The sequence below is a fragment of the Nelusetta ayraudi genome, unplaced genomic scaffold (assembly GCF_046127955.1).
Source record: "Nelusetta ayraudi isolate G7.1 ecotype Tasmania unplaced genomic scaffold, CSIRO-AGI_Nayr_v1 ptg000070l, whole genome shotgun sequence".
NCBI lineage: Eukaryota > Metazoa > Chordata > Actinopteri > Tetraodontiformes > Monacanthidae > Nelusetta > Nelusetta ayraudi.
The window spans coordinates 2107501-2133423 of record NW_027466120.1 but is presented as its reverse complement, the minus strand read 5'-3'; the positions used below and the strand labels follow the sequence as shown (position 1 = coordinate 2133423).

The following is a 25923-nucleotide window of genomic DNA, read 5'->3' as shown; positions in this document are numbered from 1 at the left end:
GCCGAGATCCTGGCGAGACCGAAGCAAAGTCTTTGATTTTGTGCTGATTTAATCTCCCCTGAACGGGAAATTACATCGAATTCCTGCTTTCAAGGCACCTGTTGAAGTCCCCGAAAGCCCTCAGATCAGTCTTTGCATGTGGTCTGACGGCTTTTTTTTCCTGTGGATCCCCCCTCTTTTTTCTCTCTCTCTCTTTTTTAATCATGTTCCGACAATAAAACAATAAATATCAGACGTGCCGTAGCGGGCGATACTTTCAAGTCGCTCGACTCGGAGCAGATGTAGGAGCTCAGGCGGGGGGAGGGAGGGAGGGAGGGGGTGGTGTTACGGTGCGGCAGGAGCCCTCACTGATCTGGTGCCGATCAGCCTTTCAGGAGAGTCTTCCTTGGCGCCGGTCCCGCGTTGGTTGTTAGCAGCCTGCTGCTCCCTTCTGTTCTCTGGGCTCCTCCAGCATCTGAAGGCCCTCTGAAGTCAAATTTGCCCATTTTGATGTCTCGCGGCTGCACCTGACGTTTTGTTGTATTTGCGTTCTCCAAACGCAGGGGCCCTCTGCTCGGAGGGGTTGGCCCCCGGATGATTCTCAGTGGCGAGAGCGGAGGGGAGGAGGAGGAGGAGGAGGAGGAGGAGGACGACATCCTTCTTCTTCTTCTCTTTCTTCTTCCTCTTCCTCTTCCCACATCTCCTCGCCGTCCTTCCATCTCTTTTTGATCTCGCCATCAATTCTTCCCGGGCTTCCCATGAGTGACGTTTCGCCGTGAGCGGCCCGGGAGATGGCTGGCTGAGGAAGACGTTTGAGAAGATGTGCCCGGGCAAGCCATCACCTTTGATAACGGCGGCGGCTCCGCGGGGAGCCGCCAGAAGAAAGGCGAGCGGTGAGGGCGTTGTTGGCGCTGTAAAACGCAGCGCACAAGGGAGCGTCTCTCTCTTCCTCTCTGTGATCCCGCCGCCTGTACAACACGCTACGTATAGCGGCGCGGGAGCGAGCGATCCACCAACATCTTGATTGTCGGGGGAGGACCACGGGACGGAGCATCAAACTGCCTGATAAAATATCGCTCGGCCAGAGGAAAGTCTGAGCGGCGGGGAGGAAGCCGGAGGAGCGCAAGCTTTTTGTAATTACCACCTCCACGGTGGAGCGGCGGTGGCGAGGACAGTGGAGGAGGAGGAGGAGGAGGAGGAGGAAGCCCCCCGTGCGCTGGCAGATAATGACGGGGTTTCGCTGGAGCCCTGACAGCGTTAATCTCAGGGCTTCACCGCCAGCGCCGCGTCTCTGTCGGCCTCGCACCGCGGCATATGTTCCGCACGCGCTGCGGGGATGGAGGGCGGGGGGGTCGGAGCCAGGGGGGAGCGCCGAGGTCGCGACTCCGCTCGCCCCGCCAGGTATAGAAGACCCCCGGGCGGCCCCACCTGACAGGCCTGACGCTGGGGCCTCCTTCAAAAGGCCGCCGCTCCTCCGTCGACCATCTATAGAAGAAAGGAGGAGAGAAATAAAGGAGGCCGAGGGAGGCGTGGGGAGGGTGGGGGTGGGGGAGTCGGGTGGGGGGAGTTCGCGGTCCAACTTTTCTTTGTGCTCGCCTTCCCCCCTTTTCTTCCTCCTCCTCCCCATTTGAAGTTTTGGAGACTCTCATTTAAGCCTCATTGCGCACCAACGCTCGGCGAGAGAGAGAGAGGGTGGGCGAGCGAGCGAGATATGAATATGTATCAAGGCGGCATATGGCAGCGGCAGCGCTGGGACTAGGTGTGTCCAGAAGGGTAGAGTGCTGCCGATGCATTATTCCCCCCATTCAAATTACCACAATAAGAAATGCGACGGCGGCGGCGCTGGGAAAAAGAAGAAAAGAAAAGACAAACAAGGTGTTCGGGGGTCGGCTCCACTTTCAGCCGGAACCCGGACGGCGGAAGCGGAAGGTGGTGGCGGACTCGGCAGCGGGCCGAGCGAGCAGGAGAGCGACTCTCTCGCTTTTTTTTTTTTTTTTTGTTCCATTTTTCTTTTTTTAGCGGCAGGTTCAAACCCGGTGGCTGGCTGACGCGAGCGTGATTAAAAGTGATATTTCTGACACGTTAGGATGCGCACGGGAAGTAACCTCCTCTAAAGCGTTCATTATTAGATGCATGACAGACCTGAATATTTATAAAATAGCGGTTAATAATTAATGGCGGCAATCTGCTCCCGTAATTCATCAGATTTGCACTTCAACAGAGTATCCGTTTTCACTTTAAAATAATAATAAGAGGAATATTAATGTCGGAGGAGCGGCAACGCGGGGAATGTTGGCGTGAGCGGCGTCGGCTTCTGAGGGATTTTTTTTTTTTTTTTTTTTTCCCCAACTAAAAAAAAATAAAAGAAGTGACGTTTGGAACCGACGCAATTTAGCGAGCAGCTCTTTCTCGACAAACACGGCGACGTGTTCGTGGGCCTGGTTGTCGAATGCAAAAGCAGCGGCTGTGGTTTTTATCAAAAGCAAATTTGTTTGTTTGAGTCAACTTGGCGGCGGCGCGACTTCCTTTCGTACGCCGACGCCCCGAAATAGACGCGTTTGTCTCCCGCCGCCCGTCACGTCGAGCGGCTTTCGCTTGTTTCAACATTCCCGTTTTTTTTGTTTTGTTTTGTTTTCTTGTTTTTTTCCTCCTCCGAGTCAGTTTGCCGTCGCCAGCTCGTTTTATGGGATTCGGCGGCAGCGCAGGTTCCCGTTTTAGCTGAAAAGTGCAACGTTTAGTTCCACCACCGCTTTGAACCTTTGGCAGCAGTGTCCCCTGACAGCGTGAGCCCTTCAGTTTTCATTTCGCCGCGTAGAGAAATTGTGACATGAACGTTTCAACTGCGCGAATTTGACCCGCAACACGTCGCCCCTGATGAGGCCTCCAGCTACTGGCCCTGCTCACCGTGCACTATCCCACCCGCCAACATGGACACACACACACACACACAACCGCACCATATGACTTTTTTTTTTTTTTTTTATCAAACTGATTGCCTTCGTCATCCTGCTCATTAGGAAAGTTAAACCCAAGTTCTGGCAGCCGACTTGCAGCCACAGGCTCCAGAAAATGCAAATCGCGGCGGCAGGAAGACTCGTTCTTCTCGTCGCTTCCTCTCTCAGCCCAGCCAAGAGTGCGTTTTGATCAAAATTTAATGGCGCGCCCCGACGAAGCAGACGCGGCGCCGGAGCGTCGCAGCACCTGATTTTGGAAAAAGAAATACCGAGAAGAAAAAGAAAAAGAAAAAGAAGGAGAAGGAGAAGTTGGTAGTATTTAGCGGAGAGTAGGTCTCTCTCTTTCATGTGTGTGTGTGTGCAGCAGGTGGGGACTCCAGCCCCAGGTTGACATTTTAACAGGCACCTGTGATTCATTCTGCAGCGCGTAAAGTCCAAAAGAGGAAAAGTCTGTCAGGCAGAGAAAATTTTTTAATGGTAGCCAGGGATCGATGTTGTCAGCGGCGTCCTGAGCATCCTGTCTGGAAACACAGGCTTTCTTTTGCTCCGCTTTTTTTTTCACGGGGGAGGTCGAAGGGGTAAATGTCACCTCTTTCCTTCCTTCCAAGGAGAGCGGAGGAGGAGAGGGGGGGCGCGGGGGGGGGGACTCTTCCGGAAGTGAATTTCGGAAAAATGGCCTGAAAAACGTCGACTGGCGTCTGAGAAACAAATCTGGAGCGTAACCTTGGAAATCAATTAAGAAGTTCCCGGGAGCTTGAGTGAGAGGAAGGGGAAGGTCCGCCCCTTCTTTTTCCTTCCCCCTCTCCCTCCCCCTCCCCTCCCTGCTTGTCTTTTCCTCTCCTCCACTCCTCAGCGTCGCGGCTCGGCCCGTCAGAACTCCAGCCGCCTGGTGTGAGGAGGCTTCGTCAGCACCGCCGTCTCTCCTTCTCCTTCTCCTTCTCCTTCTCCTTCTCCTTCTCCTTCTCCTTCCCGCCTCCTCCTCCTCCTCCTCCTCCTCCTCCTCCTCCTCCTCAGCGCCGTGCACGCTGTCAAAATGCCTTAAGAGTCCTATTAAAGAAATGCCACAGCTCATTTCCTCCTAATGCAGCTCATATGCTGGTGAAAGGGGGCATGTCCAAAGATCTAAACAGCTTTTGCTTTTTAGGCTTGGCGTGAAGGGGTTATCTGGCGAGGGCCTGGCATTGATTGACATTATCTGGCCTGACAGGGCCTCATATCAAGGTTAACCTCCTGGACGCTGAGTGCCACCCGCATGGACACTCGTGCACGCACGCACGCACGCACGCACACACACACACACGCAGTGGTCTCACGCTCAGTTCGCCTTCCTGTCGGGAGGGAGGCTGAGCGTGCGGTTCTGCTGTCGCCTGAGTGTGTGTGTGTGTGTGTGTGTGTGTGTGTGTGTGTGTGTGTGTGCGCGTGTGTGTGTGTGTGTGTGTGTGTGTGTGTGTGTGTGATCACGCACGCACGTGCATGTGTGTAAGCCAGGTGGAGATTTCCAGACTTAATTGATAACTAATGGAGCGGCGTGTGCTGAGTTTACCCCCGAGAATTGACACACACTGTGCGCGTGTGGGGGCATCGGCCTGGACCCAGATTGCACTAAATTGAAACGCAGCCGGGAAAATAACGACGGACGACACGGCCCGGTGGCTCCTGCTGACCTGACGGACGCTGGCTGGAGGGGGCCGATCGTTTTGTTTGGAGAGAAAACACACACGCACGCACACACACACACACACCACCCAGCTAGCCAACCAGGAGAGATCCCTGTGACCAACAAAAATACAAGAGAAGCGGTTAATCTGTGCAGATATTAGCTGTGGGGCCCCTGGAGAGGCGCTCTTTGCTGAGACCCCCCCGCCAACCCCTCCCTCCCCCACTTCCTTATATCCAACCATGGGGGTCACCCGCTCATTTAGCGCGCCGCTTCGGCTTATCAACTCTGGCTTTCTGGAGGCCGAACCTTCAGCGGAAGCTGCAGGATGCGGGATTTTTTTTTTTTTTTCTCCCCTCTTCTTCTTTTTCACTCATCCTGCCCTGCAGCCCTTCAGCCCTGCAGCTCGGCAGCTCGGCTGCGGCTGATTTGTTTACTTCCTTTTTTTTTTCTTTTCTTTTTTAAACGCTTTTTCTCGCCTCCCGCTAACACACACTCAAAAAAGAAAAAAAAAAATCAATGAAATAAGTGCTCCAAATGAAGTCGTCAGCTGGCGCCAGCTGCGATTCCAGATTTGACGTACAATTTTAACAAGCTAGCCGCGCAGCCTGCGAATCACCCTGAGCGGCAAACTTAATAAAAGTTGGCTGTTTTGGTGCGTCGCTGTCACAATGCTTCTTGTCACTCATGTCAGTTTGTTTTTTTTTTTTCTCCCTCCCTCCCTTAGACCATTTTTGGCTGCTTGTCCTGAGTTCTGAAACCATCAAACACACTCGCCGTCGTTGTTTTTGTTTTTTTGTTTTCCTATCAAGCTGAAGGGCGCATTTGTCCTCAGATTTTTAACTCCTCTGCCCTCGAGCCCAACGTCTGCGTTCTGAAACCCCGCGTTACGTTTCTTCAGGCCTCCGGGGGGCCGTCGGGTTTTTCTCTTTTTTTTTCTTCTTCCTTTCTCCTTTTCCGTCCCGCAGCGTCGTCTCGGTGCGTGACGCCTGCGTGGCACTTAGCTGACAGCGCGCGTTTGATAACAGCCCGCGGAGCGAGCTGAAGTGTAATAGTCCAAACAGGTCCTCCAAGGTCGACACCCACAGAAAGACGGCGCGCAAGGTCACATTCCAGACTAAAAGCAATAAGTGCTTTATTGATAGAGAGGGAGACAGCGAGGGGGGAAAAACAACAAGCGGGCAGATGTGCAACTGACTGATTAATAATAAAATATTTGTGTGTGTGTGTGTGTGTGTGTGTGTGTGTGTGTGTGTGTGTGTGTGTGTGTGTGTGAGAGAGAGGAAGAGCGAGGGAGAGAAAGAGGGACAGGGGAAGGGTAGAGGGCACGGAAGGGGAACAAAAAAAGAAACCGGCGTGCATGCGTGCGCTGTGCACATTGCGCATTGATCCTGCTGCGGAACAGAAACATGAAGCCGTCACACTCGCTTCAAGCCCGAATCACTTCTGATCCGAGTTCAGTGTGAAAGCACAGATTAGGAAAGAAAAAAAATCAAAAGGGAGATCGCTAACAGCTCACTCCTCCTGTTTTGACGCTAATCTGCTGTGGTGCATCTCGCCGCCGTGGCGTTTTGCGGCGACAGGGCGGCTTCTTTTCTTTCTCTCTTTTGTCCCCCTTCGCGCCTCCTCGCGAGCTCGCAAGGCCTTCATCGCTCCCTCTCTCTCGCTTTCTCTTTCGTTCCCCGCTTTTTCAAACCCGGCCAACCTGCCGAGCGAGCGGAGGAGGCTGATAGTGGATCAGTGTTTGCGGTGGATTTCGTTTCTTTTTTAAATCCGACAGTCTAACCTGTTTTTCTGTCTCTTCCCGTTTTTTTTTTTTTTTTTTTTTTTTTTTGCCGTCAAACAGCCAACAAAGAGCTCTTAGATTCCTCCACACCTCCCTCTCATCTGCAACAGTCTGCGCTCCTCCTCTCTTCTCGCCGCTTGGAAGTGTGAAGCCTTCGCCCTCGTCTCCCTAAAAAAAAAAAAAAAAAAACCCTCCCCTCTCCATAAACTTCTCCTCAGATGTACCCCCCCCCCAACCCACCCCAGCCCCAGCCCCACCCCCACCCCCCATCTATCAACTAGTTGGCAGTGGCATTGTTTTTAATCATCAGAACCTCAAAATTATTATTATCGCTTCTGATGCGGCAATTAAAACTTCAGGTCAGAGGCACAACGAGCGGTGATCAGCAGCCGAGCTGAGAAGTTTTAATTAGACGATCAGAACCATTAATGCACAAAAAAAAGGTGTGCGCTGGGAAATTAACGGGAACGTCTTAATCAGGGTTAGCGACTCCGAAGAGGAGTCAAGTGAACAGAGAGCAAAAAACAAATCATTTCCGCACCACTGGGACAAAACTCAATTAAATATGCATGCGGAAAAATGGAAATTTCTCAGCATCGGCGGCGCCGGCTGCGGGGGGAGGGAAAAAAAGCGGTGGCGAAATCTCACGGCGGGGTCGGCGACCTGCTTATTGTTATTCTTGTGTAATAAAAAACGAGAGAGGGGCCAGATGCTGGGGGTCCGGGGTGTCGCCGCGCGGTTGTCCATCAGTGGCTTTCCGCTTGACTCCCCTCCGCGCCGTGGCCCGGTGGTGGTGGTGGTGGTGGTGGGCGGGGGGGGGGGGGTAGGAGGAAGAGGAGGAAGAGGGAAACACTCACTTCCTGCCCTGCCAGCCGTAAATTTTGTTGGTCATTTTCAAAAGAAGAGCGTCCGCGTGTGTTTTACCTGCGTGGCGGCTCAGCGGCCGTTGTCGCCCCCCCTCCACACACACACACACACACACACACACACACACACACACACACACCGGCAAGCTGATTACACGCAGGCCTCCCCGGAGGGCCAGCGGGGGGTCACAGAGCTGAGCACGAGGAGCCGCGGCCTCGTCGATTAATCTGCCAAAGGTTTATAAAGTTATAACTGGGGGGGAGGTCGTCGTGGAGGGGTGGGGGGCAGCGTCGGGGGTTGTGGGGGGGGAGGCACCTCGACAGAGCTGCGGCGACTCTCGGCTGCATATTGTAAAGTAATCCGGAGCTAAACAGACGTCTCCCAGACCCTGTTTGTATTAATTAACTCCTGATATTGCAAAAGGGGGGGAGGGAGGGGGGGGGGTGACGAGGGCGGAGAGGTGGCGAGGGGGGTGGGGCGCTGGGGCACTTTCTTTGGTTGTGTCCCCGTGTCAGTCATGTCGGAGCTCAGCAGGAGTCGGCGGCGACGAGCCCCGTGTTTGATTAGGCGGAGGCGCGAGCCTTGGCTTTAAACAGGTTAATGTCTCCTCCTCTTATATAGCAACGCCGCACACACACACACACACACACACACACACCGCAGGGAGCCGCCGCTGTCTGCCGGGGTGTGTCTGTGTGTGTGTGTGTGTGTGTAATAGTGATAATAGATAATAGTGTCAAGTTCTTCCAATTTTCAAGTTTTCACATCTTACAACCTGATTCCACTCCTGATTTTTAGACACAGGCTTCACCGCCTTGACTTGTCTGTCTGTCTGTCTGTCTGTCTGTCTGTCTGTCTGTCTGTCTGCCTACCTGACCCACCCCGCCGCTCTCACCCAAAAACAGCTCCCGCTCCCCCGCGCTCACTTTCCGCCACCGCTGCCTTGATTGCAGTCGGCGCACGTTCGCACCAAATAATGCACTTCCAACAGCGTTATTAGGATTGGAAACAGCACTTGATTGGCCGTGATATCACTCTGGCACACAAACAGCGGCTCGGCAGCGGGACCTGCAGGGGCTGCGAGGCGGCGCCAGAAGGCTCGTGCGCGAGCTGTCGGCTCGGCCCGGCTGAGGAGAAACAGGGCCCGGCTCTACTTTGATGCACTTATTTTTAACCGAAGATTAGAAGAAGGGGGGAAAAAAAGTGATCCACCCAACCCCCCCTCCCCCCATTCCAGCCGCATCCAAAATACTTCCTTGGCCTTTTTTTTTTTCCTCAGGTTTTGGCCTTATACAGACAATTCACGGCGCTGCTTTGTGGCCCTGCACTGTTTCCAGTAAAAATAATGTCACGGTTAACATAAGCAGGAGGAAAAATTAGTTTCAGCTGTTGTGCTCGGATTCAGACCTGTCCGACCACCCCCTCCCCGTCCCCCCAGCCCGACTCCCAGTGCTTACCGAGGTGTCTCCTCCTTGACAATTAGCACACCAGGCTAAAACAGACTGTAAATAATGTCCGACGCGCGTGACAGTGTTGTTTTTCCTTTCTGATATTCATTAATAAGACAGAATGCTTAGTGGACCTCTCTGGGAGGTGGTGTTGGGTGGTGGTAGGGGTGTGTGTGTGTGTGTGTGTGTGTGTGTGGGGGGGGGGGGGGTCCCAGAGGGAGAAGTTGTTCTTTCATGTAGGTCCCCGCAGATTTTATCTCATTGTACGCTATCATGCACACAAACGACTTGAGGTAAACAGCTTAAGCGTTACCATAGCAATTCCCATTGTAAGCAGCAGCAGCAGCAGCAGCAGCAGCAGCAGCAGCGAAAGGAAAAAAAAAAACTGAAAAAAAGCTGCCGCTGTGGACAGAAAAGCCTCGGCATAAATAATAGTTTGGACAGCTCTGATAAATCATCCAAGCATGCCATGTTGCTCCTCACCAGGAGCTCACATTGTTAAATTTTTTTGTTGTTTTTTTTTAATAAAAACAACAAACAAAACCAGAAAAACACCCTTAAGAAAAATCTTCAGATTCCCCCCCCCCCCAATAATTGAGAAAAGAGGCCTGCTCAGACACTTAAACACAGGAGCTGTTGGCCGTCCACTGGCACGCTCCGTCCGCATTGTTAACAGAAAGCCATACATAAATACTGGGCTAATGGAAAGAAACAACTGTGTCGAGGTCATTTCCTACAAGGGGCTGCAGATTGCGATGCAAAGGAAATCGGTAGTTAAAGCATGAAATAGTGAGCGCAGTAAACAGAAGGGGTGGGGGTGGGGGGGGGGGGGGTGACCTCCACAGCAACACCCAAATGACCTCAATCTTCCTTTGTCGAGTATTTCTGCCGGGGGGGCGGGGGGGGTAAAAAAAATAACAACTCCAAAATTTATGTCTTCCACTTCCTAATAGTTTTTCCAGCTGATTCCCCCCTTTACTTTTTTTTTTTTTTTTTCCATCTTTCAAAATTGCCCGCTCCCCTTCCCCCCCTCAAAAGGTGACCCTTTCACCCCCCGCCCGCAATTGTCTGCCGCTAAATTGTGCAGTAATGTGCCGCTGATCTACGGCCCACTCGAAACGACATAATTCCTCAAGTCATTGTTTCAGAAAGGAAGCCTGCAATGTAAATACAGTAACTGAGAAAGCATCTGCGTGTGAGTGTGTGTGCGTGCGTGTTTGTGTGTGTAAGGTTGGGGGGCGGGCGGGGGGTGGGGGGGGTGGGGGGGGCATTGTCTGGAGACGGCGGGGGTGATCCGTAACACCCCCACCACACACACACACACACCCCACCCCACCCCCCACCCCCACCCCCGCAATTGTATATCCTCTAATGATTCGGCGGCTTTGCGGGAAGAAAATGAAAACAGGGTTTTATGTTTTGCGCCGGCGTGATTTACATAATGCCGCCAACGGCTCGCGCATGATTGTGCCTGGCTTTACGGCCGAGGGAAAATGAAGAGGCTCGCGCTCGCTGCTTACGGAGAGCGAATTGAGTCCTTAAGATAGAACTTTGTTACCCCTCGTCGCCGCGCTTTACTTCTTTATTTGTTTCCCCCCCCCCCCCCCCCCCCCGCCCCACCTTCCTCCCACCTCCTCCACCCTCCTCCTGTTTCCCCACCAAAGTGCATCGTCTCGGCCGCAGGCTCAATGCGGCAGCGGCTCAACCGTTGCGCTGTTTTTTTTTTAGTTTAGTTTTTTACAATCTGACAAATAAGAAGAGAGTGGTGGGGGGGGGGGGACCACAGAGAGATAATTCTGTTGCTGTTCTCACACGTCACGAACGGTCGGCTAGTCGTGGTCACCTTACCCTGGGCTTCTGAGAACTTATTTACAACTCATTTAAAGAGGGAGCGAGAGGGAGAAAAAAAGAAAATCTTGATTGGGAAAAACAGCTGAAGCGCCTTTGGAAGGTGAAGCCCTGGTGGCTCTGGAAGTGTTAAGGTACTAGAGAGCATTTTCTGCCCTAAAAAGGCAGCTGTGGATGTGGAATGCCACAGGCAGCTGCTCCTGCCTCATCACAGGACATGTTATAAAGATAGCCCCACTTGGGTTGAAATAATGCCACCCATTCCTGCCCCAAAGCACTCTCTATCACCCTTCCATTGTTCGGCGGGGGCGGGGAGGGAGAGCGGTGTGGGGGGGGGTGGGGGGGCTGCAGCCAGGGGTCTTGTAAGAGGAGTCGTTAGTTTTTTTTAAAAAACAAACAAACAAAAAGTGGCCGGACACATTACGGCTTATTGTTCGACCCCAAAAGAAAAAAAAGAGCAGCAGCAGCTGCAGCGGGAAGGACCAGTGTGAATCGCAAACCCGAAAAGTGTTCAAGCAGGCGCTCAAGTCCACATCCTGACGGCTCTAACGCTGCTGCCCACCCCCCCACCCCAAAACGCCAACCCCTCCCCCGGCTTAGCGGCGGCAGGACCGCAGCCTCTTGAGGTGAGAGCGGAGATAACATTTCACAGTGTGTCTGAAGCGCCCGCTGTCATGTGGAGGATAACGTTGCCCCGCCGTGTGTCTCGCTGCTTGTAGCGCCACCCGGGGGAGGGGCGGGAGGTTGGGGAGGCTGGGGGGCAGGGGGGGGGGCTGGTCCGATACTTATCTCGCTGGCGATTTCCATCTTGTTGGCTGTGTTGCCACATCCAGCCCCGTCTTTTTTGTTCCTTTCCCCCCCCCCCCGCCTCCCTTCTCGCCCCTCCCCCACCGCCGACCCAAACTCCGAACTGACCGAAGAGGTGTGACTTGGAAAGATATGTACAGTATCTCAGCGTGTCCTTCCAAGTCCCGCGCTGTTATTGTTAAGGGCCTCTGGCTGTTATTTATAGCCGCGGCCGCCGGTGTTTTCTTGTTTTTTTCCCCGCGATGTTAAATATCAGGCCGTGTCGCCGACACCGGAGCTGCCGATGCTTTGCTTTTGTTTTGTTTTTTTTTGTTTTTTAAAGAACAAACCGCCGTAGCCGACAGAAAACCCGAGGCCAGTCGCCAATGACGCGTCTCTCTGCTCTTGTCCCCACCAGCTGAAAGGAGTTTATGCACTGAAACGACCTCAGGAAAACCCAAGATGGCCGCCAAAAGGAAAGGTGGCCTGAAGCTCAACGCGATCTGTGCCAAGCTCAGCCGCCAGGTGGTGTTCGACAGCAGCTCCCAGAATGCAGAGGGAGACGCGGGCGCGGCCGACAACAGCGAGCGCGGCAGCTCCCACTACGACGACTGCGGCGGCGAGGCGCCCTTCGCCGACGGCGTGAGCCTCGGCCAGAGCCTGGAGGAGGACCAGCGGAGGCGCGAGGCCATCGAGAAGTGGGTCAACGGCGAGTACGCCGACGAGCCGCCGGCCACCGACGACGACCAGGAGCCCGACCTCAAAGTCAGCACCGACGAGGACTGCCCGCCAGAGGGCGTATACATGGTGCAGCCCAAGGGCTGCAGCGACGACGAGGAGGAAGAGGCCGAGGGCGCCGCCGGCTGCCGGGACGAAGCCAAGGACGCCGAGGACAAGCCCCCCAAAGATGAGGCTTACATGGCGCCCAGCGAGAGCCAGACCGCCCGCCAGGCGCCGTTCTCCTCCCCAGGTACGTTCACCGGCCAGAGGCCTCGTCCGAGGCCAGCCGGCAGGGCTGCGCCTGGAGTTTCATTCATTCCGCAATGGCTCGCAAATTCACTATTTCGCCCAAAAATCCCAGCCGAAGCAGCACAGCTAGCCACCAGCCACTCATCTTCTCCACTCAGAGGTTAACATTTAAAAAAAAAAAAAACAACCCAAAGGTCATCAGAGCCACACACCACCCTGCCAAAGCCAAACGCTTCTCCTTACGTCTTAAACGAGCAACGCCCTGGTGGAAGGAATGACACACTGCGCCGCGTTCTAAACAAATCTAATTTTGCCCTTTGGGAAAAAAAAAAGAAAAAAAAAAGCCACATATCTGTTAACAGGTCTGGGCTAAAGGTTTTAGATGGAGGCTGGGTGACTTTGCCACGTAAGCCTCACAGTGCCTGTTATTGGGCAGAGGCGCTCTAGAGTTACGTTATGAATAGCCGGTGACATTATTGCTCCCAAAGACAAACTCAGTCCGGGGGGGCGGGGGGGGGCGGGAAAACAGGAACTTGTCAGTGTGCGGTTTTAACAGTATGAAGAAATTGGTGAATGCGGCGGCGGGCTGCGCAGTGGCAAGGCCGCCCTGCGCGTCCTCTCTCCCGGCAGCTGCAGGGCCAAGAGCTCATGGCAAGACCGGGCTAAGCTTCATATTACACCCAGGATTACACATCCACTCTTTGATTTTCTCTAAGCTCACTAAACTTAGCCACTGCTTGGAGCTCCTCTATTACATGGAGGCCGCCCTGGAGGAGCGCGGGGATTCCATTTTTTATTTATTTCCCCCTTTTCCACAGTTCCACAGCCAAATGATCAGCCGGCGCCGGGACTCGACACCTTTGATTTGAAGTCGACGCAAAACTTTCTTTTCTTCTTTCTTTCTTTCTTTCTTTCTTTCTGTCTTTTTCTTTTTCTTTTCTTTTCTTTTCTTTTTTTTTACGCAGACATTCCCTCTGACTCATAATAACCCTTGTTTGATTGTGGCTTGTTGTTGTTCCCTTTTTGATAATGATACGCTGATTATCACATAGATTAAACTGGCAGAGGCTTCCAACAGTCATAGCAGTAGCAGCGCACGTTAACGGCCGCCTGAGATTGGTGACGTCGGCCGCCGCACACGGTTTGACCCTTGAGACTCGGCATGTGATGAGTCTATGCACCGGAGACACTGTCTAAATAACAGGGCTGTAAAAAAAAAAGGGGGGGGGGCGGGGGGGGGGGTTGTTGGAGGGGGAGGAAAGGGGCAAAACTGCTGTTGCTCGGTTGTATGAATAGATAAAGTCTTCTTCGCAGACAGACGGAGGAGGGTAAAAAAAACAAAACAAAATGCAGCAGCAGCGACAAGGAGGCCAGACCGGTTGTTGCGGTGTGACAGCAACTTTTGTTTTGTGCACGCTCACCTCGCAGTTTTTTCGGCCTTTCATCTGGGTTCGGCTCATCCAGCTCAGCCGTTCGTGCACACTCTCTCTCGTCTTTCTTTTCATTCTTCTCTCTCTCTCTCTCTCTCTCTCTCTCTCTCTCTCTCTCTCTCTCCCTCTCTCTCTTTCTCTCTCTCTCCCCGTCACCTTCACATTTCTGTTTGTTTTCTCACAAACTGCAAAACCGGCCACGCGGCGAATCGGGGCCAGGGGATTCTGAGAAAAACAAGCAGGGTTTCATTTCAGAGGCAAATGAAGGGAAGAAGAAGAAAGAAAAAAAAAAAAGGAGGGCCCTGTGGTTAAAATTAGTCATTTTGCATTTATTTATTTTGCCGCCGTTTAGCGAGAGAGAGAGAGAGAGAGAGAGAAAGAGAGAGAGGGAAAAAAAAACAGCCCGTCTGCAAACATGCAGCGGTGTTGGTGTTGTTCGGTGTCTCTCTCCTTCCACTCGTCGCCCTGCTGCTTTACATCTGGCAACAAAGCCGGCTGTGTTTGAGGAGAGCTCCGCTGCATCACTTGCAAATCTTCTCTTTAGTCAGTTTTTTTTTTTTTTTGTAAACTGTTTTGTTTTGTTTTGTTTTGTTTTTTTTCCTCCCACCGAGTTGCTCTTTGTTGATTGTAACTAGGGCATCTATATTGCCGCGTTTCTGCTCGGCTCACAATTAAACCGTTTCTCCCCTCGCTTCGCCTCCCCCGCCTCGCCTCGCCCCTCCTCGCCTCCCTCTCGCCGCTGTCTTTCAAAGGCTGATGCGGAGTGCACGTAATTATGCATATAAACATAGTGGCTTAATTATCTCTCACAACATCAGTGACAATGTAATTAACAAACATCGCAAGATCAATGAGAGAAACTGCGACCTTCAAAACATTTAACTCCTCACATCGAGGCATCGCGCCGATCCCCTATCAGCGCCGAACCCCCACAATACTTTTCCCAGATAATTTGGATGTGACATTCGGGCGGCGAGACCCCAGTCAATGGGAGACAACAAAACGGCGAAAAGTATGAAAGCGGCGACGGATCAAACGGCCTTGACCAGGACTTCCATTTGCATTTTGCGGGGTTCATAGCGAAAGGTTATTGTTCATTTCGAGCAGTTTCAAAGCCCTCCTCTGCTCGCCGCCCGCTTAATTATCCCAGCAAACAGCAAGGAGGCCTGACGCTCCTGAGTCAAATTACTTCAAGCAAATGTCATTTATTGTAAGCAACTATTTTTTCTCTCCTCCCCTGATTAGTAGGAAGGCGCTGCCGCTGTCCATTTATACTGAAGACAAAACAAACTAATTCAAAGAAACTGCTCCCCACTCGCTTCTCCGTATAAAGGAATCCGTTTTTTATAGGAAAAAAAAAAAAGAGTTTTTTTTTTTCCTCTCTCTCACCCAAACCACTTATTATTAAGTCATTTGTTTGGACCCGGTGGTTTACATTGTGCCGTGTTGTTCTGAAACTGACACCCTTTCGAGAGACTCCAAACGTAGATTTGTCCATATTTAGAAGCCCCGTGTGCACTTTTGTCATCAGCGACACCTCAGCCTCTCAGCGCTGCGTGCTGGGACGCCGTGCCACACCGATGGCCATGTTTGGTCAGCTGAAAGCAGATATAATGCTCATCTGTTATCATATCTGGGGAGAGCAAATGCGGCCTAATTGCCTCAAATATAGACAAGGCCGGGTGTGCATGTGTCGGAGTTTTTGTTTTTTTTTATTTCTGCAGCAGTTTTGTAACAGTGAGAGGAAAGTGTGTCAGGAACTAGGGAGGAGGAGAAAGAAGAGCAGGAGGAGGAGGAGGGGGAACTTCTTCCTTTCCGTTTTCCTCCTTCTTCTCTTTCGCTCTCTCTTCTTTTTTTTTAATGTGGGTGGCATCAGTTTCTGCGCTGGTCCAGGCCCAACCAGCGCTCCCCTACACTTGGTCTCCCTCACGGTGTCACATTGCATCGTTTAGAGGGAGCCAGATAGGGCTGGAGTAGAAAACTCATTTACATGGTGTTTCAGAAAGGTTATCTGCCGTCAGTCCCAGTCATAATCCCTTCAAGTCCAATCATTTGCCTTGGCTTGATAGCTCGTCGTCACACCGCCCCGGCTCATGAGCTCACAAGCTTTTTCCTTTTTTTCCCACCTCTCCAGAGAGGGGGATGAACACATCCTCAGCAAGTAGAATTTGAACAGAAAAACAGCCAGTCCAGTGATATGAGCAGCCACTATTCCTCTGATAATTATCAACCGTCCAAACTGACCAATAAAAGTGATTCATTTTTTTATATTTTAAAGACAGTTACTGCAAAACAAATCCCCCCCTCCTCCACCCCCCCAAAAAAGCAATTGAATTTTAAAATGCGGCTCTTATCTGCGGATGTTTCCTCCTGCTCATTAAGCGCAGTTCCATTTTCTAACTTATATAAGAGTCGGTGGCCGTGCACTAACTTTAGAGCTGTGTGATTTACCGTAACCTGAGATACTCCCATAAACACCGTGCCTGTAAAAAAAAAAAAAAAATTAAAAATCCAGCCAAGTGCCAAGGTTATCAACACTTAAATCAAACGAGGAGGACTGCTCAGCCAAATTACATTTTAACTGGACGTTTCTTTCTTTCTCTTCGTTGCGCCGACCCCGAGCGGTAAACAGGCCGTGTGAGCGACCTCGGTGAAAAAAAACCCCAGCCGTAACAAATTGGCCAGGTATTTCCTACGATACTCTCTCTTCAATTTATCTCGAGCCTCCCGTCCAGAAGATACGGGGGGGGTTGCAGATCTGGGGATTATTTTACAGGGGATGTGAAAACCAGGGCACGGCTACTGATTTTGCAATAAGTGAGAAATCTGAGACAAGAGGAGAAATATTTGTGTATTAATTACAGCAGAGTGGGGGTGGGGTATCTCTGGCCGGCCCATCTGTGCTGTTGAAGAAATCTCTTAAAGAACCGCCCCGCCTGTCACTGTGCCAAGGGGAAGCCGAGAGGGCCAAAAAGCCTTCAGGCGGAATGATCGTTCGCTAACGTCGCTAGCGCGTCCGCTCTTCTCCCGCCGCGTGAAGACGAGACGGTTGACGTTGACTTCGACTTCTGGCCGGATCGCTTTCCCTTTTCCCCCCTCTCACTTTTCCGACCGCTGCACTAACCTGGCAGAGGAGTTAATGGGCCAGAATTAATCCCCGTATAATGCAATTAAGCTATACATTGACTGTATTTCGCCCATGTCCTTGGGGAAGTTGTCCAGTTTAATGGACTCTTAAAATGAAAGTGATGTTTCAGTTCACAAATGTGTAAAAAGGTGGAAGGAGGGACAGATTTGTTGTTTTTTTTGTTTTTTTTTGCTCTGTCTCTTCAAGGTGACACAGTAACTGGTTCAATTAAAAAAAATCTTCTTTTTTTTGCGGGAATTCTGCAACTTTTTATTTTTGCTTGTTTGCAGTTACAAAAAAAACAGACTTTCCCGCTAAACCTTGAGACAAATATATACACTGTGCATCTGACAGACTTTAAAACAAAATTCACTTCTAGAAATGTTCACCTTGAAATTTTCTTCTTTTTTTAATTTAAATTGTAACATCAACTCATTTCTCACCATGGCTCCAGCAGCCGGATGATGGTGTTTGTGCTCGAGCAACTCGATAGAGAAGATGAAAGGCAGTTTGCTTCTTTTGTGTATCCTCAGGTACATCATCCGCAGAATGTGCAGGTCTTGACTTCTGGTGCAACAAAACAGGAAGAGCATCGCCTCAGACTGCCTGTTTGTAGAAGCGCCCGCACGCAGACACGCGTGTCCACATGATGCTGGTGCACTGCAGCGCAGAAACACTTTTCCTGTTGTTAAATCTGCCACGGCTCTGAAAGGCAACAAGCCCTGACATCAATTATAAACATTTATTGTTTAGATAAATAGATAGAATATAATGCAGCAGTTCCAGTAGCTTAGCGGCCTTTAATTAACATAACGTTAATAGGACGTTTGTCTAAAAAGGTGCTGGAGAATTGTTTCATTAACTGGGCTGACAGAGTGTATTTTCCATTTGTAACACAAAACTAATTTGCCAGATTAGACCGTTTTTTCCCCTAATGTATGTGCCCAACAAATGAATAATTGTCATAAACAGTGAAACACGTGTCCCCCGAGCACCTGTCGATACAAAGCGGCGCGAAGCCATTTAGTGCGGTGACTGAGAGCCGCGGCGCCGGTAAATGTCAGACTCTGGCGACGAAAGTGTCAGAAAAGCTCTCGAAAACCCTCACAGCCCTTTTTTTTTTGCTTTCAAAAACCTCACCGTCGCATGTTTTTTTTTGTCCTCGTCTTCTCCGTGCAGGAGAGGCGTCCGCCCTGCGAGACTATGCAGCCAACACCATGAACGAATTCCTGGGAATGTTCGGCTACGACGACCAGCAGGTAAGGGATGAGCTGACCAAGAAGATCAGCTTTGAGAAGCTGAAAGCCGCTACCTCAGACGCCTCATCCCTCAGCGAGGAGGCCTCGCGGCGCGCCCGCTTCTCCAAGTACGAAGAGTACATCCGCAAGCTGAAGGCCGGGGAGACGCTGCCCTGGCCCATGCACGCTTCCCCACCCAAACCAGACGACCTCAACTCAAAACTGACCCAAGACACTAGCGCCACCATGCTGCAGACCTCCGGGGGCCTCCCGGGCTCTGAGGCGCAGATATACCCCACCGCCCTGGACCACAAATCGGCGGGTGGACCTCAGCTGGGCCCCTCCCAGCCGGCCAACCCCTCCCACATCCAGAACATGGCCTCGCGAGCCTCCAAGTACGACTTCTTCATCCAGAAGCTGAAGATGGGCGAGAGTCTGCAGCAGAACGGCAGCAACTATAAGCGCCCGTCCAAGTACGACTTGGAGAACGTCAAGTTCCTCCACCTCTTCAAGCCCGGCGAGGGGAACCCTGACATGGGCGGAGCCATCGCCTTCAAGACTGGAAAAGTGGGCCGCCCCTCCAAGTACGACGTCAGAACCATCCAGAAGCTGATGCCTGGGACTCCCGAGGCCTCGCTGATGCCCAACGTCCTGGCCAGTGCGCCGGGCAACCCCGGGGTTCCTGGCGTCCCCGCTGGAGGCGCAGCAGGGGCCAGCATCGCCCCGGGACTCACCATGGACCAGACAGGACAAATAAGCTTCAACACCACTGACTACCTGAAGTCCAGCTTCTCCAAGACTGACTCCATCACCACCGGCACCGTGTCCTCCGTTAAGTGAGTATCTCCACAGTCCAAGATTTGCACAAACCCCCCCAAAAAAACTGAAAATCCCCCAAAAAACGTAGCCACAGATTTATCATATTTTTACCAAATTATATATACATATATATACATATATATATATATATGTATATATATATATATATATATATATATACATATATAAAAATCTGAATTTAAGGGCTGTTGTTCTGTAACAATTAAAATGAGTTTTACATGAAGAGCTGGTTCACTTGGAAAGACCACTTAGAATTGTTGAAAATATGCTCTCTGATCATCAGCTACTCACAAAACTTGGGCCTTTAAAAGTTAAAAAAAAAAAAAAAAGAAGAAGAAGAAAAAGTTCTGGACAGCAGAGCCACAAATTAGGGCCTTTGCCTGCATGACGGTAGATGTGTTTGATATGGGAAGCTCATATTTATTGTGCGAGATAGTCGTTAATTTAATAAGAAAGAAATTAGCTAATAAATTACATAACTTGTCATTAAAAATCCACTTTAAAGTTTATGGGCGGAATGAAAAGATCCCAGTTCCAGTGGAGCTCCGTGGACCTAATGTTAAGCTCGCATACACTTAACGGCTACTGTGAGTCGGTTAGCTTAACGCAAAGGTAATTGCTACCTCCACAGAAGCCGACAGGAGTGCAGTGTGAACCAGTGCATGGCGCCCAATAGATCCACTCGGTGATGAGTTGCGAAGGCACGCCGAGTGTTTACTCGCCGTAGCACACCGTGGAGACTGATTTAGCACAGTCATCGCAAAGTGACTGGCTTCTTTAGTTTGGCTAGGGTGTAACAACTCTCCCTTTAATTACTTTGGAGCCACGGCGAAGCTCGCGGGGAGGCGCAGGGGCCGACTGCACACCGCCTGACGAGTGCACTTTGAAGGAGGCAAACGAGGGGTTTGGGGAGCCAGACTTACGTCGTGTGCACTACCATCCGTTTGATTGGCTCTGACCTCGTCTCTAGTTAGTCGGGACATATCAAAGGCACAGATTCCCGGAGCTCAGCCCCGAGGCAGCCGTCTCTCCCCCCCAGGGCTTTGGCCCGGCGTGGCGCCATGAGGCGCTACGAGCTAGGCTAACCGGTCGAGTCTGGGAGGAGAAAAAGGCTGTTTGGGCGAATGTCAAGTGGCGCATTGTGCACTCCAGGCCGGATTGACCTCTGGTCAGCCCTCATGCAAATTCGCTCACACGGAGCTAAATGCCAAATCTGTAAGGCAACACGTAGGAACTAGCCGAGTGTCGCGGCTACCGCTAGCGACAGCAGCATCTTTGAACGCGTTGGAAACAGCATGAACTCATTTGCCCTGGAGTCTTCTCATTTTTTTATCTGAATCCGAACTGATCTCAGCAAAGAGCTGACGGGCGCGTGAAAGGCAGGAAGGTTCCTCGGAGCTCGTTAGAAAAGACCAATTCAGAGCTTTTCTTCCATTTGCCCATTTGCGTAAGAGCACTCACCAAAATACCCCCATGAAAGATTAATGATCCCGCGCGCGCCTGCGCTTTGCCTCTGATTGGCCGCGGAGAACATGCATCAAAGCCCCCGATCCAGTGCGCGTGGAAACGCTGCTACGCCACAGGAAAATGTACATTGATGGTCCAAAGTTTTTGGGAGCGGTTCATAAGCAAATAATGTGCCAGTTTGTTATTAAGAAAAGGGAAGAAAGAGGCAGGCTGGCAGGCCTCACTATTAATCCCGCCTCCTTTGTGATTTTCTTTGCTTTAGGAATGGCGTGCCACCAGATAAACCTCCCAGCGATGACGTCAACGTCTATCAGAAATATATTGCCAGGTATGCAGATCACTCAGCGCCCTCAACCAGACAGAAAAATAATGGAGATTAACTCTTTTTGTAGAATTGTGTTTGGGCCCTTAGAATACCAAGCCCCTGCTTTATGTACTGAGGGGACGGAAAAGGGTGGGAAGATGCATTTACCCATCACGTCTAAATGTAGCAAGAAAACTGGCTGCTAGAGTCCAAAGACAACCTGCGTCAGGCCGACAGCTCCAGTGTTGCTGTGCTGAACACCAGTGCTCGTGCAACCCAGTCAAAGTGCGAAACAACTGGAACCAAACGACTTTCAAACGTGCCGAAGAGCCTCTTGTTACGGGCGGGGGGGGGGATATCAGCTCGGGCCAGGTTCCCCCCGAGTTCTGCCTTCTCACGGCCAAACACGGCGGAGAGCGACTGATCTAAAAAGTCACTCATTCACACCAACAAAGACAAAAACATCAGTGGGAGAGGGGCGGGGGGATTGGGGGGGGGGGGCGTCCTTTCAATGGACGCGGAACAATGTCCCCCCCCATTCTGGACTCATTTTGCGCCGACACTAGAAAGGTGATTATCACTTGTTTGTTTATTCCATTTTAAAAAGAGAGGAGAGGAAAAAAAAAAAAAAAAAAGGCAGCATTTGAAAAGCCAAAGTGGCTTTGGCGTTAATGATTACTTCTCCAAGCCATAACATGAAGGGCACAAATCAAAGCCTTGGCACTGACACACACACACAGGCGTACGCACACACGCGTCATCCTCTACACACACACACACACACACACACACAAAACCCCTTCCTTGGACTGATTACATTTTGCAAGAAGATTTAATTAAGGAATTTTTAATGAGGCTTCTGCTGGCACTGCCAAGAACTGTTTTGATATTTGCGCTGCATAATGCATAAAATTTGTCTAAACATCTCGGCAGTTGATGCACGGGGAGGCTGCAGATAAGCCCAGATACAGTTTCAATTTCCGTGTTGGGCTTGGGAGGGGTGGAAAGAGAAAGGGTAGAAAAGGAGAGGTGGGGAAGAGGAGGGGAAGAGGGGAGGGGGAGGGGGTGGGGGGGTGGAAGAGGAAGGCTCATAAAAAGGGCAAATGTAGCACCGGGAGGGGAGGCAGAAGCAGGGGGGAGGGCGAGATGAGCGCGCGCTAATAGCCGCCTTGTACCCGGAGCTCACGTTCATGTAAAATAAGGGGAGAAGGAAAGGAAGAAAAAAAAAAAAAAGGGAAGAAAGTTTGCAGTCTAATGTTTTAAAGAGCCGCGACTCAGTCGCAGTTTTTTCCCGTTTTTTTCCCCTCCTCCCTCCCCTCTGCTAACGCCGCTCCGGCACTTTGATCATGCCGGGGGCCTCTGTTGTAACCGGAGATGCGCCGCAATCTCTGTACGGCGGCAACATTAATATTTAATCTTGCAGCCCAATAGCAGCGGCCCATTAGGGCCCCTGACGCGGCAAGTGGGAATTGTCCAGAGGCAAAGTGATATGGGGCAGCGAGCTGAGGGGTGGGCCCGCCGCGCTCTCCCGGGGTCGGGGGGGGGGGGGGCGGCGGGTGAGGTGAGGGGGGGGTGTCTTTGTGCCTTCATCGGTGTAAACGTGTGTTTGCGTGTGGAAGACGAGCAGAGAGAAGCACTAATGGTCTTTACAGTGTGTGTGTGTGTGTGTGTGTGTGTGTGTGTGTGTGTGTGTGTGTGTGTGTGGGGATATATAAGAATTGTACACACACACACACACACACACACACCCGGCCCCGCCTCTACCTCATCACCATCCTCAAGACACACACACACACACACACACACACACACACATCGTAAAGACACACAGAGAGAGGCAGGCAGAGCCAACTTAAGAAAGAGTGGTGGATGTGCCGTTCAATTAGCTTAATGAACTCAGCAAAGTGATCTGTAAACGCAGCCCTGGGATAATCCTAACGAGCGGGAAAAACGCAAAAGAGGAGAGGATGGGAGAAAGAAAAAAAATCGTTCAGACCTGTCACCCCCCCCCCCCCCCAAACACACACCACCAGCACCACCAGCACCCCCAGCCGCCGCTCCGCTCGCCGCTAGCAGATGGAGTCCTTGGCAGCGGCAGTGCAAATGTTTATTTGTGTGTTTTCGCTGTTAATTGGAGGATTTTAACAGTCGTCGGCGAGGCCTCACTTTGCGGCAGGAAGTCCCTGTTCTTTTTTTTCCTTCTTGGTCTGACTCCAGACGGGAAGCCAGAGGGTGGGCGCTGGCGGGGGGGGGGGGGGGTTAATACAGGAGACGGGACGTCTCGGGACGCCTGACCCCCCTCATCCCGCCAGAGTAAAATGTGGTTAACCTGAAAGAACTCGCCATTGATTCGACAAGGGCTGTCTTTTTTTTTTTTTTTTCCTCGCGGCGCGGAGGAATAAAGTAGTCGTGGAGCCCCCCTCCCTCTCCCCCCTCCACCTCCTCACCCTCACCCCCCCCCCCCCCCCGCTCCTTGAGTGGGTTTTATGTATGCGTGTCGAGGGAAAGGGGGTTTCAGTGTAATAAGTGTCTCTTACGGCTGCTTTGGAAATAAATGGAGCTAATTCGTGCTGGAATTGGTGTGACAGACGGGTAAATTGCCGCGGCGGCGTGGAAAAGCACGAGTCGCTTCCAAGGTTTTTCTGCCGAGGTGCGAGTGAGCGAGTGAGCGAGTAAGTGAGCGAGCGGCGCCACTTTGAAGGTGAGGCCGGCGAGCTCAACGCCTTTGAAAACGCCTTTCACCTGTTTTTCCCCCCTTTTCTTTTTTTTGGTATTGCCGCTCCTCCCCCCGCCCCCCCTCACCCAAACCTCAAATTATGCCCCCCCCGGCCCCCCTCGCTAATCGCCCCTGATTTGCCGTTGATTATTTCTGAATCACTCTTTAACATCTTTTCCGTGCCGCTTCATCATTGAGCTTTTTCATCCCGCCGACTGTTCCGCGCGCGATAAGCTCTGATGTGTTTCCCGCATCGCTTGATGTTGCTTTTAATTCAGTGCGCCGGGCGGCTGTTGGAATGTGTAATTGTTGAAAGTGTTTTCTGCAGCGCTGTTTTATTTTATTTTATTTTTTAAATATTTCCACCCTTTAGGTTCTCTGGAAGTCAGCACTGTGGACACGTGCACTGTGCCTACCAGTACCGAGAGCATTACCACTGCATGGACCCCGAGTGCAACTACCAGGTGAGCGCCAGCACCTTCACCACCGCTGGACTTCAGTGGCGCGGCCTCGCGTGATGATTTGTCTAAAGAAAAAAGAAAAACCTCACTAATTGGCATACTTAGCCCTCTGTTTGCAACCGGTCTTAACTTCCTGCTAAAACTGGTGCTTTGTTAGGCCTTCCTCATGTCTGGAGGGGATAAGGAGGCCGTAAAGCACAGTGGGAGCAGGTTTAGCAGAGCTATCACAGAGGTATCTGCTCCCTTTGTGACATCATGAAGGGTTGATTTCCAGAAATGTTTTGAACGTATTGAACGGTTGAGCAGAAACAGAGGTAACTGGTGTGTTTTCTTGTGAAATATTGGCAAAACACGGCACCTTTAAGAGTTCAATCGCAGTTCCGAGTCTCAAAGGGAATTTTCTGTGGACAAAGCCAGCGACAGATGTACAAACACGCCATTGTGTCATGTTTCTCTGGCCACGCCCAGCCACTTTTGATTCTCTGCTCATGAAAAGTTTTCGACCTTTTGGTTTTATCATCCCCCACCACCACCACCACCACCACCACCACCACCACCACCCCAACCACCACCACCAGCCCACTGTCTACATCCGCTCGGCTTTTTCTTCCCCCCTCCTCCTCCTCCTCCTCCTCCACCCGCTCCTTCTTCGCCAGGCGTCTTCCAGGCGCAGTTGGTCGGTGACAGTTGGCCTTTTATCACAGGGGTTAATTATAAATATGCTTGAAATATGGCTGGATCTATGTGTTCCGCCTCCAAAAGACATCTGCCACCAACTGGGGGCCTGCCTTTAATCCCCCTCTCATGTTATTAATCTTGTCCCGCTCCCAGGAGCTGCCGTGTACGGCGCGGGGAAGGAGAGGAAGGGTAGAAAAACCCAGAGCGGATTCGGCAGCGGCGGCACCGTGTTTTTCCGCAGCATATGGCCTGAGAGAGACGGCTTTGTGAGCGGTTCTCACAAACAAAGCCAGAACCGCTGTTTTTCTTTTCCTTCCTTTCCCCGAGACAATTTTTTTTTTTTCTTTTTCTCTGAGAATGAAGCCATCTTCAGCCGTAATCTCTTGTGTCTGCTCCCAATCAGGGGAGATTACTGCCTGATAAATATTGTTTGTGTCGAGGGGGTGGTGGGGGGGTGGTAGTGGGGGGGGCATGGCGGATCCTCCGGCTTTCATTTTCTGCACGAGTCGCCGTCTGAGCGTCTCACGCCGTCGAATGTGACATGGAGGGGGGGAAAAAAATCATCTGGCGTCGTTATTTAGAGCGTTAGTTCAGGTTATCGCGGCAATTTGCACGCTCGGGTCCACATTTCTCCGCCAGCGAGGACGAGGCGGACACGCACTGGAAGCCCAAAACTCCCAAAGATGTCAATACCCCGCGAAAGGGAAAAAAACAGAAACAAAAACAAAACAAAAAAGGTGAGCTGACGAGCGGGGCTCCCTTTCCGAGCGATAACTCATGAAATGTTACATGACACACTCTCCTGGAATATTATCCCGGCGGTGCCAGCCTGGGGCCCATTGGCTGAGTCCTCACCTTCTCCTTTCATGGGCCTGTGCACCAGCGACAGTCTGCATCTCGCCACACTGGTGGGAATCCTAAAATAAATGTCGCGAGTGGCTCCCAACCTCCGTCGCCACGCCGCTGAAAATGAGATCTTTCTCCCGGTCAGCTCTCTCTCACTCTCTCACTCTCTCTCCCTCTCTCTCTCTCTCTCCCTCCGATCCTCGGGCCTATTTTGGATTGGCGTGATGGATCGAATGTACGGTGACCACAGTTCACCTTTTTTTCCGGTCATCACTCACTGCCCGGATGGCAGGAAGCAGGTGAAATTTCAGGAGAATAATTCCGAAAGCTGCAAATTCGAGTCATTCATCAATTAGATTAAAATTCCCGGCAAAGTGTTTTGCCCCCGCGTACGTTTATTTATTTTTTTTATTTTTTAATATCTAAATATGCAGTGGGAAACAAGCCAGGAGAGAGGAATGAACAGCTGGGTGAGATCTCAGCTATTTTTTTTATTTATTTTTTTTTTCCGAGCGTGTGCGC

General features: G+C 51.4%; 1 protein-coding gene across 6 annotated transcripts in view; it reads left to right on the top strand.

Moving 5' to 3' along the window:
* casz1 (castor zinc finger 1) overlaps positions 1 to 25923 on the top strand; it is a 175142-nt gene that overhangs the window by 128347 nt on the left and 20872 nt on the right. For 5 of the 6 annotated variants that reach the window (XM_076041835.1, XM_076041834.1, XM_076041831.1 and 2 more), the window contains 4 exons: positions 11744 to 12295; positions 18031 to 18925; positions 20659 to 20724; positions 23790 to 23880. In XM_076041835.1, the coding sequence (XP_075897950.1) occupies positions 11788 to 12295; positions 18031 to 18925; positions 20659 to 20724; positions 23790 to 23880 (1560 nt within the window). In that variant the 5' untranslated portion in view covers positions 11744 to 11787. The remainder of the gene's footprint in view (positions 1 to 11743; positions 12296 to 18030; positions 18926 to 20658; positions 20725 to 23789; positions 23881 to 25923) is intronic. The other variant, XM_076041832.1, reaches the window with a different exon arrangement.